At 43.7% G+C, this 17,255-nt stretch overlaps 1 protein-coding gene across 1 annotated transcript in view; it reads left to right on the forward strand.

The window, feature by feature from the left end:
- Positions 1-17,255, forward strand: part of FAXDC2 (fatty acid hydroxylase domain containing 2) — a 995,570-nt gene that overhangs the window by 932,761 nt on the left and 45,554 nt on the right. The window contains exon 8 of the mRNA XM_044069480.1: positions 4,416-4,582. Coding sequence (XP_043925415.1) covers positions 4,416-4,582 — 167 coding nt within the window. The remainder of the gene's footprint in view (positions 1-4,415; positions 4,583-17,255) is intronic.

Genomic DNA, 17,255 nt, shown 5'->3' on the forward strand with positions numbered 1-17,255 from the left:
TACAGCATTTGCATATCAACATGAACGAGATGTTAGCAGTCCAGTTTGCCCTGATGGCTTTCAAGGGCCTACTTCAACCAGGACAGGTTTTGATACGAACAGACAACACTACAGTCATGTGGTACATCAACAAGCAGGGGGGAACCCATTCTTACCCTCTTTGCAGACAAGCTATGATATTGTGGGAGACTGCTCTGAGTTTGCACATCACTCTTCAAGCACGGTTTCTGCCAGGGGCACAGAACTCCCTAGCAGATGTATTGAGCAGACAAATTGTGGATCCCCACGAGTGGAAATTGGATCCTCTAGTATTCAAACAGTTGACAGTGGCTTGGGGAACTCCAGACATAGATCTGTTCGCTTCCCCTCTAAATTTCCAACTGCCAAAATTTTGCACAAAGATGTTTCACCCAAAAGCTTGGAAAGTGGATGCTCTATCTTTCAGTTGGAACAACCTTCACGTCTATGCTTTTCCTCCTCTGCCTCTCCTTACCAAGGTACTCTTGAAAGTCAGGCGGGACAAGCCTTGCATGATTTTAATAGCACCAGATTGGCCACGACAGCACTGGTATCCTCTGCTGAGGAGTTTAATTCAGGAGCCTCCTTGGCCTTTGCCACAGCTTCCTCACTTGTTGTCCCAGTCAAGCAGTCATTTGCTCAATGTCAGGGTGCAGTCCCTGCATCTAACAGCCTGGCGAATTCTGTTTTAGAGCTTGTGGGTTCTCAGCTTCCTCAACGGGTTTTGGATGTCATTTTGGAAGCCAGGCAGCCCAGCACTAGAAAGGTTTATGCTGATAAATGGAGGAGATTTTTTCTTTGGAGCACAACAAAGGACTTTGATGTCTCTGTACCTAATTTGAGTTTTACACTGCAGTACCTTACTGAATTACTAGAAAAGGGTTTGTCATTTTCCTCTGTGAAGGTTCATGCTGCAGCCATTTCTGCTCACTATGATTGTGGCCCTCCTTTATTTTCTCACCCTTTGTTTAAGCAATTTCTTAGAGGGGCAAAAAATATAAGACCCCCACGCAGAGCTCCTACTCCTTCCTGGGATCTCAATTTTGTGTTGGAGAAGCTTACTTTGCCTCCTTTTGAACCTGCAGCTAGTCGGAATTGAAGTTTTTGTCTTGGAAGACTGCCTTTTTGTTGGCCATTACTTCTGCTAGAAGGGTATCTGAATTGCAGGCTCTCATGGCAGTTGAACTATTTCTAATATTCCATAAGGATAGAGTTTCCTTACGTACTAACCCTACTTTTATGCCAAAAGTTATTTCTAATGTGGCCTTGAACCAGTCTATCCATTTGCCTACCTTTTATGCTGATCCCCAAAATAAGGGGGAAAAAGTCTTGCATTCTTTGGATATACACAGGCAGTTACGTTACTATTTGAGCAGAACTAAAGAGTTCAGACAGACTCAACAGTTATTTGTTTCTTTTGCTTTGAGTTCACAAGGGAAAGCTGTTTCTAAGCAGACTATTTCAAAGTGGATTGCTAATTGTATTGCCTTTTGTTATTCTCATCATGGGAAGAATGTTCCTGCTGGGATTAGACCTCATTCCACTAGGGCTACTGCCACATCTACTGCTTTTTTGAGGGTGTAGCTACTAAGGATATTTTGGAAGCAGCTACTTGGAGTTCAGTTCACACTTTTACTAAGCATTACCATCTCCCTCTTTACTCCAAGTCCAGGGCTGGGTTTGCCACTGCAGTCTTACAGGGCATGTTAGCAGCCCCTAATGCTTTTAGTTTGCCAGCCTCCCTTTTCCTTTGCTTTGGGATTCTACCCACAGGTTATGACTGCAGCAATGTGAGACGAAGAACATAGTACAGTTTTGTACCTACCATAAATGTAGATGTTCGAGGATCCACATTGCTGCAGTCCTATTTTCCCTCCCTCCTTCCCCTCTATGGTTTGGGGTTGTTGTTGTTGTGGTTGTTGTTGTTGTTGTTGTTCCTTAGGGATTATTGTTATTTTCTCCTTTGTGGCTCTGGCCTTTCCTTTTTTTAAGGCCTTCTGACATCTGGGGCAAGAAAGACTGAGGATATGGCGTCGGTCATGCGCTTAAGTACCACTACGTACTGACGTCAGCTCTGGGCGCCATGACCGACGCCAGCCTAACTCTTTGGTATTCGGGCCGACCGAGGACAGCGGACTACCCACAGGTTATGACTGCAGCAATGTGGATCCTCGAACATCTACATTTATGGTAGGTACAAAACTGTACTTTTATTTTAACTGTATTACAAATCTTAACAGCTGGACCATTGAATACTTTACCTTGTATTGCAGTCTGCTTTACTAAATGGATATAATCTTAGGTACTTTTTTCCATGTTAATGTCCTCTTCAAGCTCTATTTCCATTATGGAATCCCATTTTATTTATTTTCTATGAAATTCTGTTTCTGATCACTAATAGTTCTGAGGTCCATATTTTTGTCTCTGGTAAAGATAGCAATGCGTTCATCATTTTAGTGCTTGTTATTTTACACCAGCTCAGGAAAAGCATCTCTATACCGAGATTAACATCTCTTCAAAGTATAAGACTTGGTATATTATTCAAATCATTTTTGTAATGAAGCAACTGCACACAATCTCAAGATATATGTTCCCAAGAACCTCTCTCTGAGCCAGCTGTTCAGGTGTCCTAGAGGGATAAAGACCTAGCTACAGCCCAGCTGACCTAGGATCAGTTGGTGCCTCCTATGACTAATGGTGCAGCAGGGACGGGGGGTCTCTGATATTCCCCACACATGGTCCCTGGTGGAGGCCAGAGGTGTGTGAAGGAAGGGGCATAGTCCTAACAGGGATTAGAGTGGGGACATTGAGTTGATGCAGAGGTGGGGTGATATGTCAGCACATCCCCCATCGCACTCCAGAGACAACCAGAAGACCACAGGGGAGGGGGAAATGAGTAGGGCATAAAATTAAAAATCCCCCTTGTAGATGGCAAGATGGCCAGAACCCCAAAGATCCTTAAGATCCATGACAAACCCTGCCTACATGAAGAAAATCCAGGATATTGGAGAAGACTGGTAGACCTGGTGATGGACTTGGGGCACTGGGGTAGGGTGATGTAAGATGAAGCAAGGGGAACCAAAAAAAAATAAAAGGGAAAAAACATATATTCCTCTTGTATGCAGGAACATTTTTCCATGTCTCATAAGGTATAGATAGATCTGCAAATGGTAAAGATATCCTCTTAATACACCCTCCCTATCATTGCTGCATCTTCCAAGAACCTTTTAATTCTACAGCCAATTAACAGCTATGTCTGTAGTTTTATTTCTATATCTTCCAATGGAGAACACCACTCCCTTACCCTAGCCAAAGTAAAATGGCCACCCATAATTCCCTTTTACTGCTAGGCTGTGTTTTCAAACTGTTAACTAGCTGCTTACTGCAGACATTATGCTAAAAAAAATATGTATTGCAGACCATGGCTTCTCTTTCACTGTCTCTCAAATTTGGAAATCTCTTCCCTTTACCCATAAAAACAATTCAGTTGTACACTGAATTCAGATCAAAATTTAAGTAATGCATCTTTTAAAAGATGCAAAGTAAACCTGAGTCTGTACTCCAAATATTACCAGACCTCTTATTTCCCATACATCACCCGTAATCTGCCATGTCTAAACTATGTTACACAAACATACCATACAGTTATACTGTACCATCTCTACTGCAGGATTTACTCCACACACAACACCCTTTTTTCATATAAATTGTTTTGCAGGTGCTGTATATAATTTCTACAAAATCTTATTTTTCAACCACTTCCGTATACTGTAGTATTCAGTGTTATTCCTCATATCTGCGTAGCAACAATCCTCAAGCGGCAAACATACTGTTAAGACTGATGTTTAATTCTGTGATTGTATTACATGATAACTGTGTTTCTCTAAACCTGTTGATAGACCTCTTCCTTGTTTTTCGTATGGACCGGATAATGTCTTGTCTAAAGTTCAAATGTTCAGTAATTTTTCTCTTCACTGTATGCATTGTATTACCTTTATTCATGTATTGTATGGGTTGTAGTCAATGGATTGGCTAGAAGGTGGTGCTGTTGGATCTGTGTTCTACCCTAAAAAAATCTAAATAAAGAAGTACATGTCCAGAAATATGATTTTCTATTATTGTACGAGTAATTGATGTATTACATTTGTATCTGTTGTGTAGCTTATCTGTGCCCCATCAGGTCTGGTTCAGTGGAACTCATCCAAGCAAACTTAAATGGAATGTAAATATATGATGCCATACCACACTGAAGGTGCTTGTTGACTTGCTTAAAAATCTTGGTGTGTCTGGAATGTGTTAAAAATGTTAGCAAATGGTTCAGCTTTCTAGCAGAGAAATATGTATTTTTTTTTTACATTAAAACTAATCTGTTTCTCTTTTGAATCATTTCTCTTTAGTTTTCCAACATGATGCCATCAGTAGTGGGCCCCGTAATCATGGGCTCTCATGTTGCTACAACCATGATGTGGTTTTCTTTAGCACTATGGACTACTACCATCTCACACTGTGGGTATCACCTGCCCTTCCTTCCATCTCCAGAATTCCATGATTTTCACCATCTCAAGTAAGTTCAAAATGGGTATGCAAGTCAGTACTGTAAATTAAGTAATGCTTAAAGGAAAATTCCATCTCAACCTCAAGGAATGCAATTTTTGTATCCTATTTTGATATTTCCTACTGTACAAATGTATCAGAACCACTACTTCTTTTTATAAAATTTTAATTTCTCATATGCAAAATGACTACCTTGGGACCCGCCATACTGATTTGATTTTCCATTCAGTTCTGGTTCCAGAAATGCAATTTGTGTCACCATGACATGACTCGGTGTACTCACAATAAATATGTTTTAACTATTTAAATTCATTGTCTGTGTTGTGAGTCACAGGCTTTTTATAATGCCATTCTAAGCACTGACAATATTATATTTTCACAGAACTGCTGTGATTTGTGCAGTGAGTTGCTGAAAAGTTTTTCATGCCACATTTAAATAGCCAGGTAAATAGCAAGGCGTTAATAGCCAAGGCATTTTCCAGACTCTTCCCCAGCACATTAAGTCTTAATAGTTCCCAAATCTGGCAACTCTGATTTACCTGTGGCTGAGAGTTGTCACTTCAGAAGGATAATAAAGCAGTGGAAAATTGAATATTCCATGCTGACCTTAATCCCCCTACAGTTACTTGGATAAAAGCGACACCTCACTTGCCAAGGATGAGTGCAGTTACCACTCTGTTAATATGCATTTTATAATAAAGCACTTTTACGGTCCCATCAAGACAGTCTTTAGATGTAAACGTTTGGATAGTGATTAGCATTAAAAAACACAAAAAGAGGTATGTGTAACTTGGAGCACGCAGAGATAAATTCTTCTCTAGTAGCACTGGAACAGGAAAAAAATAAGGGGACCTTCATAATCTGCAGTTGTGGAAAAAGAAACTGAAAAGTACTTAAGGTTTCTAAGCATTAATATCATACAGAGAAAGAAACAACTGTAAGATAAGGTTAACTGAATGAGAAGGGAGTGCTCAGTGAGGCAGTTATATATGTGAACAGGAGAGAGTGATAAAGTTTTGACATTTTTCTTAGAGTATTGTAGAAATGAGTCACAGCAAGAACCTCAGTATTATAGCAATACGTAATCTCATTTTTTTGCATTGAAAAATGTGGCGAAGAAAAAAATTATATAACAATAAAACCCTATGGTGGTGATCATGGTGTAAACCACATGCTTGCTGGCTTAGTCAGGCTTGGTCTTAAGCCCTTGGAAGTGTGTGTCTTTGTGACACTTGAGAGTTCCCTGCTCTGTAAAAAGAAGTCATCAGACCAGTTAACAAAAGGTGCTGGATGAATTTTATGACTATATAAAAGTTTACTAAATTGTGATTGTGATTTCTGTTACTTGTGGATCACTAAGCAGTATTTGTACAAACCGCAGCAGCAGTAATTTGACATTGTTCTAGCCAATTTGTTGTACATAAATTCAGATGGTTTTCTCAGAAGGGTACTGAACCATAAGATTTCGGAGACTGAGAAAATCTGGAACCATATTTTTCACTTCCAGAATTATAGGTTTCACAACAGTAAAGCTAAAGCATAAACTTGCTGTTTTTGAGGCTGATTGATATAGTAGTCTCAAATGATTAAAAAAAGGCAGCTGTAGAAAAATGACCTCAGGAAAGTCCTAACCTGGCTGTCAGACAAAAGCTGCATGTTAAACTGAAGCACAGCAATGACATTTTCATGTAAAACCCCCTCTGCAATGTTAAAGTATGCACCATTGGACTGGCTTGTAAGTATCTTTGGGGATTACTGTTTAGAAGCTGTCAGATTTACATATTTCCTATGACTAGATTCTGTTCTTTCTGTGTAAGGCCATATATCACGTTAAAATCAAAATAAAACGAAAGATCTGAAGTAGTTTACTTCATTTGGTCTTCAAGCTATAGGTTATGGATCCGACTCCGATCTGAGCCGGCAATTTCACAAGCATCTGCTCCGAGCTCCAAGCTCCTCCACCTACCCATAACACAATACCACCACCTTCCTTCCCTCAGATCTTGTTTGCCGTGGTTTGCGTTTGCATCATGATCTCCGAGCTCTGGGTATTGTGAGTAACTTTGAGCTTTTTTGGCAAGTGTTTTTTGCTGTTAGTATCTGTAGGGTTAGTTAGTGGTGTAGGTTCCCCCATTCCTCCCCCTCGCTGGTGCGTCATGTTAAAAAAAAAAAATCAGTGTTCGTTCTTTCCCCTCGGCTATCTGTTTGTGTGTGTGTGTGTGGATTGGTTGGGGGTAGTCTTAGGCTGTTGTGCTTTCCTAGAATGGCTGATCAACCAAAACAGGTGTTTCAGAAATGCACAGAGTGTGGCCATAAGTGTCTGCTTAGTGTGGCCCACCTGTCGACGTACTGTAGCATTTGCACGGGTTTTAACCTGCGAGCTCTGAAAGACCACAGGGCTAAACTCATTATGAAGGGCCTTCTCCCTGCTTCTGAGGCGGTCACTTCTTCCTTTTCGGCGGTCACAGCTGTGACCGCATCTTCGGTCTCAGTAGCTCCCTCTCTCTCTGTCTCTCCCTCCAAGGCCGGCACTCAACCTCCCACTTCTAGGCCTGGGGAAGGGGACCCTGTAAGGCTAAAGAAATGAGAGAGAGCACAAAGGTGACAGACATAGAAAGAGGTCTCCAGATCATTCTGCCCCAGCGGGGCCTCCTCCTAAGGTGTAGGTTGTTTCTAGACCTATTTCCCCTCAGCTCCAATCACCTCTATGTTCTTAATGTTTCACTGTTGCAATCATCACATTTGGGTTATCCCTGTCAGGGTAGCGCTCAGCCGGCCCGAATACCATAGACTTAGTATTTCTGCTTCGGTTGCTGTCGCTTGAGGACTGATGTCAAGTCGTCAGTAGTATAAAGTAAGGCAGCAAACGCTATTACATCAGTCTTTCTTGCTGTGGACCCTGAAGCAGAAGCAGTTAGCATGAGAGCCGGTCGGTCGCTACCTGAGTTTTCATCTACCAAATTGAAGTTGAAGTCTTCTAAAGCTAAGTACCCCATTAGGGAGCCTTTTTTCTTGCACTAACCGATGTCAGAAAAAGTTAATAATTGTCTCGCCTGTGGAAAGCAAATACCACACAGAGATTTCCACTTTTACTGCACTTGTTTAGACCCAGACCATGACGTCCCCTGTTGTCACTTCTGTGCTTTGTTCAATGCCAGAACTATCCATCGTCGGGCCCTTATTGTAGCCAGATATTTTCGTTTACAGTCCTCTAATTCCAATATGGCTTCGGTAAGCCATCCAACAGCAGATCTTCCAAAAAAACGTAAAGATAAAGACAGAGACAGACCGCAAAGGTCTAAACCTTCCGACGATGCTTCTGTTAAGCTAGTCGTCAGTCCTCTGGTACACAGTGAGGTGCTTTCGCAGACCCTGATGCCCACTTCTGTTGATTTGCAGGCCACTACTGAGACCCTTTGGGAGTCCGGTATGCCACAAAACTCTTCGACTAAGGATCCTGCGGTCGTCTCTACCTTGGATTGGCCTGGAGCTGCTGAGCAGGCTTCCGAGGAAGTCCTTCGCCCTACCAAATCTCGACACAAACCGACGTCTTCTTTCACGACTACCGTTCTTTCAAAAATGACAGAGTTTCTCAGGCCCAGGGTTTGTTCCACACCCAAGAAACCGACCCACTGTCAGTCACCTGCTACCTTGCCTCAGTCTCAAATGCTTAAAGTGGTGGAAGACCTTATCATGCTGATCAGGGGAAGCCAAGCTACCCCCCTCCAAAAGGAAAACAGATCTGTCCCGTGTAGTTTTATCTGACTATGAAGACAAGCAACCCCTCTCCAATTATGAAGATTCTGATGTGGAGGACTCCATTCCTTCAGCCTCTCCCCCAGAGGGTTTTTCCTTTGGGGAAACCCTGCATACCTTAAGGGAGCATTTCCAATGGGAGAGTCTGGACTACCCTCAATCTAAAAAGAGACTCAGGGAATTCCTAGATCTTCCGCAATATAGGCCCATGTCCATCCCCCAGTCCTGGATGTTGTGGAGGATGTTTTCCACAAATCCAGCTGGACTCTTGACGCCCTTCCTCCTTCTCCCAGAAAACCAGACAGGTACTATAGAGTCCCTGACTCTCACAAATATCTTTTTAAAAATCCAACAGCTGACCCTGAGGTCATTTCTCAAGGGCCAAAAGGGATTAAAGCAACCTCTGCTAAGAATCCCACCCCCTCAGACAGGGATTCCCGAGCTTTGGACAGATGGGGTAAAAAAAGTATACACCTCAGCTACTGTTGCTACTGGGGCACTAAACTGTCAGTTCCATATGCTGAAATTTCAGCAACATACCTTGGAACTCCTTAAACAAAAAATGTCTTCCTTTCCTGCTTGGCCAGAATCTAAAGATTTACAATATTTAATGCATTCTGCAAGTCAAGTAACTAAACACACTTTGCAGTGTGGTTTTGATACCTTAGAAGCTTCTTGCAGGGCAGCAATCACTGGTTCTGTCATTAGAAGACATGCATGGCTTAAGGAACAACCCCTGCCAGACCATGTCAAATCTAAATTGTTGGATGCCTCCTTGCACAAAGATAACTTATTTGACACCAAGGCAGAAGAGGTCTCAAAAAAGATGGAAGAAAAAGCAAAATCTATGCTAACTCTTAAGGATTTCTTACAGGTCCAGCCCCCTAGGTTCAGCAGGCATTGTCCCTCCAAGCACTGGTCCTTTCCTGCTCCGAGTAAACTGGCCCAGCCTAGGCCCCAAGGAAACAGACACCCCAGACAGCAGGCCCAGGGAATGCAGAGATCTAAGCAGTGGACTACCTCTACTTCAAAACCAGAGAGTTCTATGCCACCCCCTTATGGAAAGAACTGACAATGACTCACCACCTCCCCCACCCCCCTCTGCCCACCCTCACTTACCCCTGGGAGGAAAACTCTCCTATCACTCAAGCACCTGGGCCACAATTACCAAGAAACAATGGGTTCTGAACATTGTGTTTCAGGGATACAAATTTTCCTTCCATACCCTTCCAACCCCAAAAGGATTTCCAGATGTACCAGCAAATCAGTGGGCAGAGGCTCAAAAGCAAATTCTTTCCCTGCCCTCTCTATGAAGGCAGCAGAACACGTTCCTGCAGAACAGATAGGCCAAGGTTTCTACTCCAGACTTTTTCTGGTATCCAGAAAAGAGGGCACCTGGCACCCCATCCTCGATCTATCCATTCTAAACACCTTCTTGGTGATCCCAAAATTCAGAATGACCACCCTACAGCAGCTGCTACCCATGCTATCCAATAACGCTTGACTAGTCACCCTAGATCTAGAAGAGGCCTTCCTCCACATTCCTATAAGGGAATCCTGCAGAAAATATCTCCGCTTCACGGCGGGATCTGAACACTTTCAGATGTTCATTGTGTTTCACTGTTGCAGTCATTACACTTGGGTTATCCTGCTGGCAGGCTACCCGCAGTCGGCCTCAATTCCAAAGTCCTGGTCCTGCGTCGGCTGCTGTCACCTCTTCCCTGACGTCAGTGCGCTAGGGGTATATAAGATGTAGCCGATGCCATTTTCTTCAGTCTTTCTTGCCTCGCGTGCCCAAAGCAAAAGCAGTTCGCAAGTGCCGGTCGGCCGACTCCTGAGATTTTCGAAATTGAATTTCAGATCCGAAGTCTTCAATAAAACTAAGTACCCCATTGGGGAAACTTTTTCTTGCTCCAGACCGATGTCAGTAAAAGTTAACAATTGTATTTCTTGTGGGAAGCAAATACCTCATAAGGATTTTCATTCTTACTGTATTCCTTGCCTAGGCCCTGACCACGATGTTGCTAGTTGTCGGTTTTGTGCTAGATTCAACCAACGCACTATTAAGTGTCGGTTCAATTTTGCTTTACATTACTTTGGCCAAAGGTTTAACTATATAATGCCGTCAGAACAACTGACAACCGGAGTTCATAAAAAGTGCAAGGACAAAGAAAAGGACAGGCATCCGAAGTCCAAAACTGACGACGAAGCCTCTTCTAGGCCAGTCGCCGGTTCGCCGGTTCTCAGTGAGGCACTTTCGCAGCCCCTGACACCCGCTACCTCAGAGCCACAGGCCATCTCCGACTCCCACATGGAGACAACTAGGCCTCTGGAAACTCAAGGTATTGGGCCTATGTAAACTATTTCCTCAGATGGGTCCAGAGCCACAGAGCAGGCATCGGCTTCTGAGGGTGTTTTCAGACCTACACAGCTTACTATTAAGACAACTTCAGCAGCCAAGGCAAAGTCTAAAATACCTTTAAAGACAAAGAAACAAGTACAGCATTCTCCTGGACAGTCATCCATGCCAACGAAACAGATGCTTAAAATGGCCGAAGACCACATTACTTTGATCAGGGGTTCCCATCCCCCTCCTGATAAAAGGCCTAGGAAAGACACTGACTATGACTCCTCTGACCAGGTTTCTATTTCTTCTGATTCCTCTTCAGAACAGGGATATTCTCTTCCTCCCTATGTGGACTCTGATGCTGAAGAATCTATTCCCTTCAGCCTCTCCTCCTGAGGACTACTCTTTTGGGGAAACCCTGCGCTCCATGAGGGAGCATTTCCACTGGGAGAGCTAGGATTATTCAGAATCCAAGAAAAGGCTCAGAGACTTTCTTTTATTGCCTCAACACAGGCCTCTTGCTATCCCCCCTGTACTAGATATTGTTGATGATGTATTCTCTGAATCCAGTTTGTCTCCTGATTCTTTACCCCCTTCACCAGTTAAGCCAGATAGGTACTACAGGGTTCCAAATTCTCATAAATTTCTTTATAAAAACTATGCTGCTGATTCAGAAACAATTTCTCAGGGTCCCAAAGGGGTCACGGCTTCCACTGCAAAAAACGGTTTACTATCACAATGCTGACGTGCAGTTGCATGGCTATGAAGTATTCGAACTACATATGTTCGAATACTTCATAGTTCGGCAGGTGATGTGAGCGAACGTTATCATTGCGAATGGACTGTGCATTCGCAATTATAACGTTCACTCATGTAAGGGGATCGCAGTACAGTGCGGTTAGGGAAATACATCCCTTTCCTCACTGTAGTGCGATCTCGGAGTTGGAATATTAAGTTAGGGGCTTGCCCCCCTGCATAGATGTGAGTGTAGGCTAGTTAGTTAGGGAGTTATGGGAAGGGTCGGAGTGCTGTTAATTGTTGAACATGTCGCGAGCGACATTTTTGACAATTAACAGCTGTTTTCGACATTAGTTGCATACGGAAATGTTCATTTCCGATGTTAAAAGTCGACGTTAAGTACACTTTTTTTTTTTTTTTTCGAATTTTTGCTAGTAAACCATAAAACAATCTTGTCCCTCTGATAGGGAATCTAGAGCACTGGACAGATGGGGGAAAAAAGTTTACACCTCTGCTACTTTAGCCATAAGGGCTTTAAATTGCCAGTTTCACATGCTTAAATATCAATAATACTTAATGTCTTTGGTAAAACAGAAAATGCTTACAAGCTCTGAATGTCCTAAAAACAAGGAAATGCAGGATTTATTGCATGCAGCTGAACAAGTGGGAAAGCATACTTTGCAATGTGGTTTTGATTCATTAGAGGCTTCTTGCAGAGCCGCAGTTACAGGTTCTGTCATTCGAAGGCATGCTTGGTTAAAAGAACAGAGTTTACCTGATCATGTTAAAGCAAAATTATTGGATGCTCCATTACAGCATGATACTTTGTTTGGTGTTAAGGCAGAAGAGGCGTTAACGAAAATGGAGGATAAAGCAAAATCAATGCAGACAGTAAAGGATTTCTTACAGGTTCAGCCACCCAGATTTAGCAGGAAATTGGTCCTTTCCAGTGTCAGACAGGCCACAAAGAGGCAGATACAGATGCCCAAGAGGCAGATCTCAGCCCCAAGGCTCATACAGACCTAAACAATGGGGTGCTTCAGCCCCCAAAGACGGAGAAGACAAATCACAACCTTATAGGAAACAGTCCCAATGATTTTCCTCTACCAATGCCAAGCACTTACCTTTTGGCAGCACCCTTAGGGGGAAAACTAGCAATTTTCTTACAAAATTGGCACATGATCACGCAGGACAAATGGGTGCTGAATATTATTTCTCAGGGTTACAGGTTCCACTTTCACACCTTACTAAGGCCAAAAGGTATGCCAGACCTGCCACACAATCAATGGGCAGAGGCACACAAACAAATTTCTGCTCTCATGGACATGAGGGCTATTCAGAAAGTACCACAGCAAGAGCAGGGGCAAGGATTTTACTCAAGACTTTTCTTGGTACCCAGAAAGGACAAAGCCTGGAGACCAATACTGGACCTGTCTACTCTAAATACTTTCCTGGACGTTCCAAAATTCAAAATGTTGACACTGCAGCAACTTCTACCCATGCTGGGCAAGAAGGCTTGGCTAGTTACTTTTGACCTCAGAGGCATACCTGCATGTCCCAATCAGACAGTCTTGCAGAAGATACCTCAGATTCATAGCTGGCTCAATACATTACCAATTCTCTGCACTGCCCTTTGGCTTATCTACTACGCCCAGGGTCTTCACAAAATGCCTGGCACCAGTAATTGCATTTTGCAGACAAAAAGTACAAATTACAGTACATTCAAATGTATCCCTACTTGGACAACTGCCTTATTCAAGCAGAGAGCAAGGACAATCTACTAAAGCATCTGGCGTTTGTAAAAAGATTACTAATTTGCCTAGGGTACACATTAAAAGAAATCAAAACTAGTGCCCACTCGAGAGATAATATTCCTGGGTGCAAGCTTAAATACAACTGCCCAGATGGCTTATCTCACGCCAGACAAACAAAGGCAACTGACTCATTACTTTCAAATGATGGCAACAAAGACCCAGCTACCTGCAAGAAAAATTCTGCAGGCTTTGGGCTTCATGGCATCCTGCATCTTGCTAATTCCATATGCAAGACTGCATATGAGGAAGCTACAATGGTATCTAAAAAGTGTTTGGACTCAACATTGCCACAGCCTGGAAACAATAATAACTCTCATTCCCTGCCTGCAACAAGAGTTTCGATAGTGGGCACTGGCCTGTCACCACAACAAGGGACAGCCTTTCACTTTACCCACAGCCAGGCAGACACTAACAACAGATGCATCGGATTATGCCTGGGGGGCACACATGGCAGGAAAATGTATTCAGGGCACGTGGCCCGGAGACTAAATGCATCTTCATATCAATCAAAAAGAGATGCTAGCTGTACAGAATGCCCTGACAGCCTTCAAGGATCTACTACATCCAGAACAACTATTGCTAAAGACGGATAATACTACAGTCATGTGGCACATAAACAAGAAAGGGGCACACATTCCTACCCCCTCTGCAGGCAAGCCATGACTTTGTGGAACACAGCACTGACCTATCAAGTACATCTGCAGGCACAATTCCTGCCAGGAAAGAAAAATACTGTGGCAGACGAACTAAGCAGAAACCTCATGGACCCTCACAAGTGGAAACTAGATCCACAAATCTTCAGTATGATAACAAGGAAATGGGGATGCCCAAACATAGATCTATTTGCCTCCCCTCACAACTGCCAACTACAGAGATTCTGCACAAGGACTTATCACTCACGAGCATGGATGGTGGATGCTCTGTCATTCAGCTGGAAAACCCTAACAGTTTGTCTTTCCACCACTGCCTCTCCTCCCCAAGGTACTCCTAAAAGTCAGACAAGAGAAGCCAGAAATGATTCTGATTGCCCCAGACTGGCCACACCAGCACTGGTACCCAATCCTAAAGAGCTTGTCTCAAGGCCCAGCCTGGACTTTACCTCAAATTCCTCATCTTTTGACCCAACAAAACAATCAGATCCTGCACAGCCAACTCAGAACCTTACATCTGGCTGCATGGCGAATAATATAACCACTCAGAACACACCTCTCTCTAAAGCAGTTATGGATGTCATTTTGGAAGCCAGGAGGCCCAGCACAAGGAAATCTTATGCAGAAAAATGGAAGATGTGCTTGGAACCAGGCACAAGGACTTGAACCGCTTGTTCCAAATATTCCTCAGATTTTACAATACCTAACTGAGACAAAGGCCTATCCTTCTAATCAATTAAGATCCATGCCTCTGCCATTTCAGCTCATTACAATACGAAACCTATTTTCTCACATCCACTGCTAAGGCAGTACCCAGAGGGGCAAAAAACATAAGACCCCCAAGGAGAGTACCGATACCTACTTGGGACCTCAACTTTGTCTTGGAAAAGCTCACACTGCCTCCTTTTGAGCCAGCCAAAACAGCTGAGATAAAATTCTTATCATGGAAAACTGCTCTGCTCCTAGCAATAACTTCAGCAAGAAGAGTCTCAGAGTTACAGGCATTAATGACAGTGGAATCTTTTATAATTTTTCATCCCGACAGAGTTTCTCTAAGGACAAACCCAACATTTATGCCAAAGGTAGTATCCAGTGTGGCCCTTAACCAAACCATTCATTTGCCAACTTTTTATCCAAATCCCCAGAATAAAGGGGAGAGACTTCTGCACTCTTTGGACATACACAGGCAGCTATGCTTCTACTTGGACAAAACAAAAGCTTTCAGAAAAACTGAGCAATTTTTTGTAGCATATGCTGCAGGATCACAAGGAAAGGCCATTTCAAAGCAGACTATTTCAAAATGGATAGGGCACTGCATTCGTTTCTGCTATGCACAGCATGGCAAATCAGTGCCTAAGAATATTAGGCCACATTCTACCAGGGCAGCAGCCACATCAGCAGCCTTTCTCAGAGGAGTACCAACCAAGGAAATTTTGGAGGCTGCAACTTGGAGTTCAGTGCACACTTTTACCAAGCACTGTCACTTACCTCTTTACTCTAAATCCAGAGCTGGCTTTGCCACTGCAGTTCTGCAGGGCCTCATAGCCACTCCTAATTCTATTTAGACCCAGCCGCCCAACCTCAGCTTTGGGATTCAACCCAAGTGTAATGACTGCAACAGTGAAACGTGATGAACATAGTACAGTTGTGTACCTACCATAAATGTAGATGTTCAAGTGTACTCACTGTTGCAGTCCAGGTTACCCACCCACCATCCCCCTTTCTTTGCTGGGACCTATCTATATTTCTCTATCCTATACAACCTATGTAGTGTATTTGCTTGTAGATGAAGGTATTGTTTATTTTAGTGTGTGTTTTTTATAAGCAGTATGTATTGCCTACCTTCTTGGGGGCACCTGACATCTGGGGCAAGAAAAACTGAAGAAAATGGCGTTGGCTGCATCTTATATACCCCTGGTGCACTGACGTCAGGGAAGAGGCGACAGCAGCCGACGCAGGACCAGGACTTTGGAATTCAGGCCGACTGCGGGTAGCCTGCCAGCAGGATAACCCAAGTGTAATGACTGCAACAGTGGATACACTCGAACATCTACATTTATGTTAGGTACACAACTGTACTTTCTCTGTGCTTCCCTTTAGCTTATCTACTGCTCCCAGAGTTTTCACAAAATGTCTGGCTCTGGCCATTGCCTTTTGCAGATAAAGAAATATTCAAATTTACCCATACTTAGACTGTCTTATTCAGGCAGATAGCCAGGAAAACTGCTCAAGCACCTGGCCTTTTTAAAGACCCTACTAACCTCACTAGGGTACACAATCAGCGAAAAGAAATCCAAACAAGTGCCCACCCAAAGGATAATCTTCCTGGGAGCAAGTCTGGACACAACATCCCAGATGGCATACCTTACACCAGCGAAACAAATTCAACCCACTTCTCTGAACTAGCCACCAGGCCCCAGCTATCTGCAAGGAAGATCCTGCAAGCTCTGGGGTTCATGGCATCTTGCATACTACTCATTCCATATGCCAGATTGCATATGAGGAAACTTGAAACTTCAGCGGTACCTAAAGAGCCTTTGGTGTCAACACTCTCAAGACCTGGAAACTCTTCTACCTATAATTCCTTGCCTCAGAAAGGATTTTCTTTGGTGGGTAACAGCATGCTCCCACAACAAGGAACTGCCCTTCTCCCCACCCCCCTGCTGCCCAGACCCTCACCACAGACGCATCAGACTATGCTTGTGGTGCACACCTGGACAGCAGGTGCATATAGGACCAGTGGAGCCCACAGCAAATCCCTCTGCACATCAGTCTAAAAGAGATGATGGCTGTGCAGCACACCTTGATAGCTTTCAAACCCTTTCTCTCTCCAGGGGTTCTCTTGTTCTCTTGATCAAAACAGACAACACCACTGTGATGTGGTACATCAACAAGCAGGGAGGTACTCACTGCTACCCCCTATGCAGGCTGGCCATGACCCTTTGGCTCACAGCCTCTTCCATGCAACTATACCTGTTAGTACAATACCTACCAGGCTCTTTCAACTCTCTGGCAGACCAATTAAGTAGAAATCTTCTGGACCCACATGAGTGGTAACTCAACCTTCTCCCTAGTAACTCAGAATTGGGGAACCCCGAAGGTCGACCTGTTTGCTTCCCACACCAACCATCAGCTCAGCAAATTCTACACCAGGGAGCATCAATGCATGGCTTGGAAAGTGGATGCCCTGTCCTTCCCCTGGGTCAGTCTATCTGTCTATGCCTTTCCTCCCCTACCTCTCATCCCCAGGGTACTGCTCAAAATAAGGCAGGAAAAACCAAGGACATTTCTTATAGCTCCAGACTGGCCCCAACACTGGTACCCCTTGCTATGCAGCCTGTCCCCACTGCCTCCATGGCATCTTCCTCAGATTGCAAA

The sequence above is a fragment of the Protopterus annectens genome, chromosome 4.part0, assembly GCF_019279795.1.
Source record: "Protopterus annectens isolate FY-2018-M chromosome 4.part0, PAN1.0, whole genome shotgun sequence".
Lineage (NCBI taxonomy): Eukaryota > Metazoa > Chordata > Ceratodontiformes > Protopteridae > Protopterus > Protopterus annectens.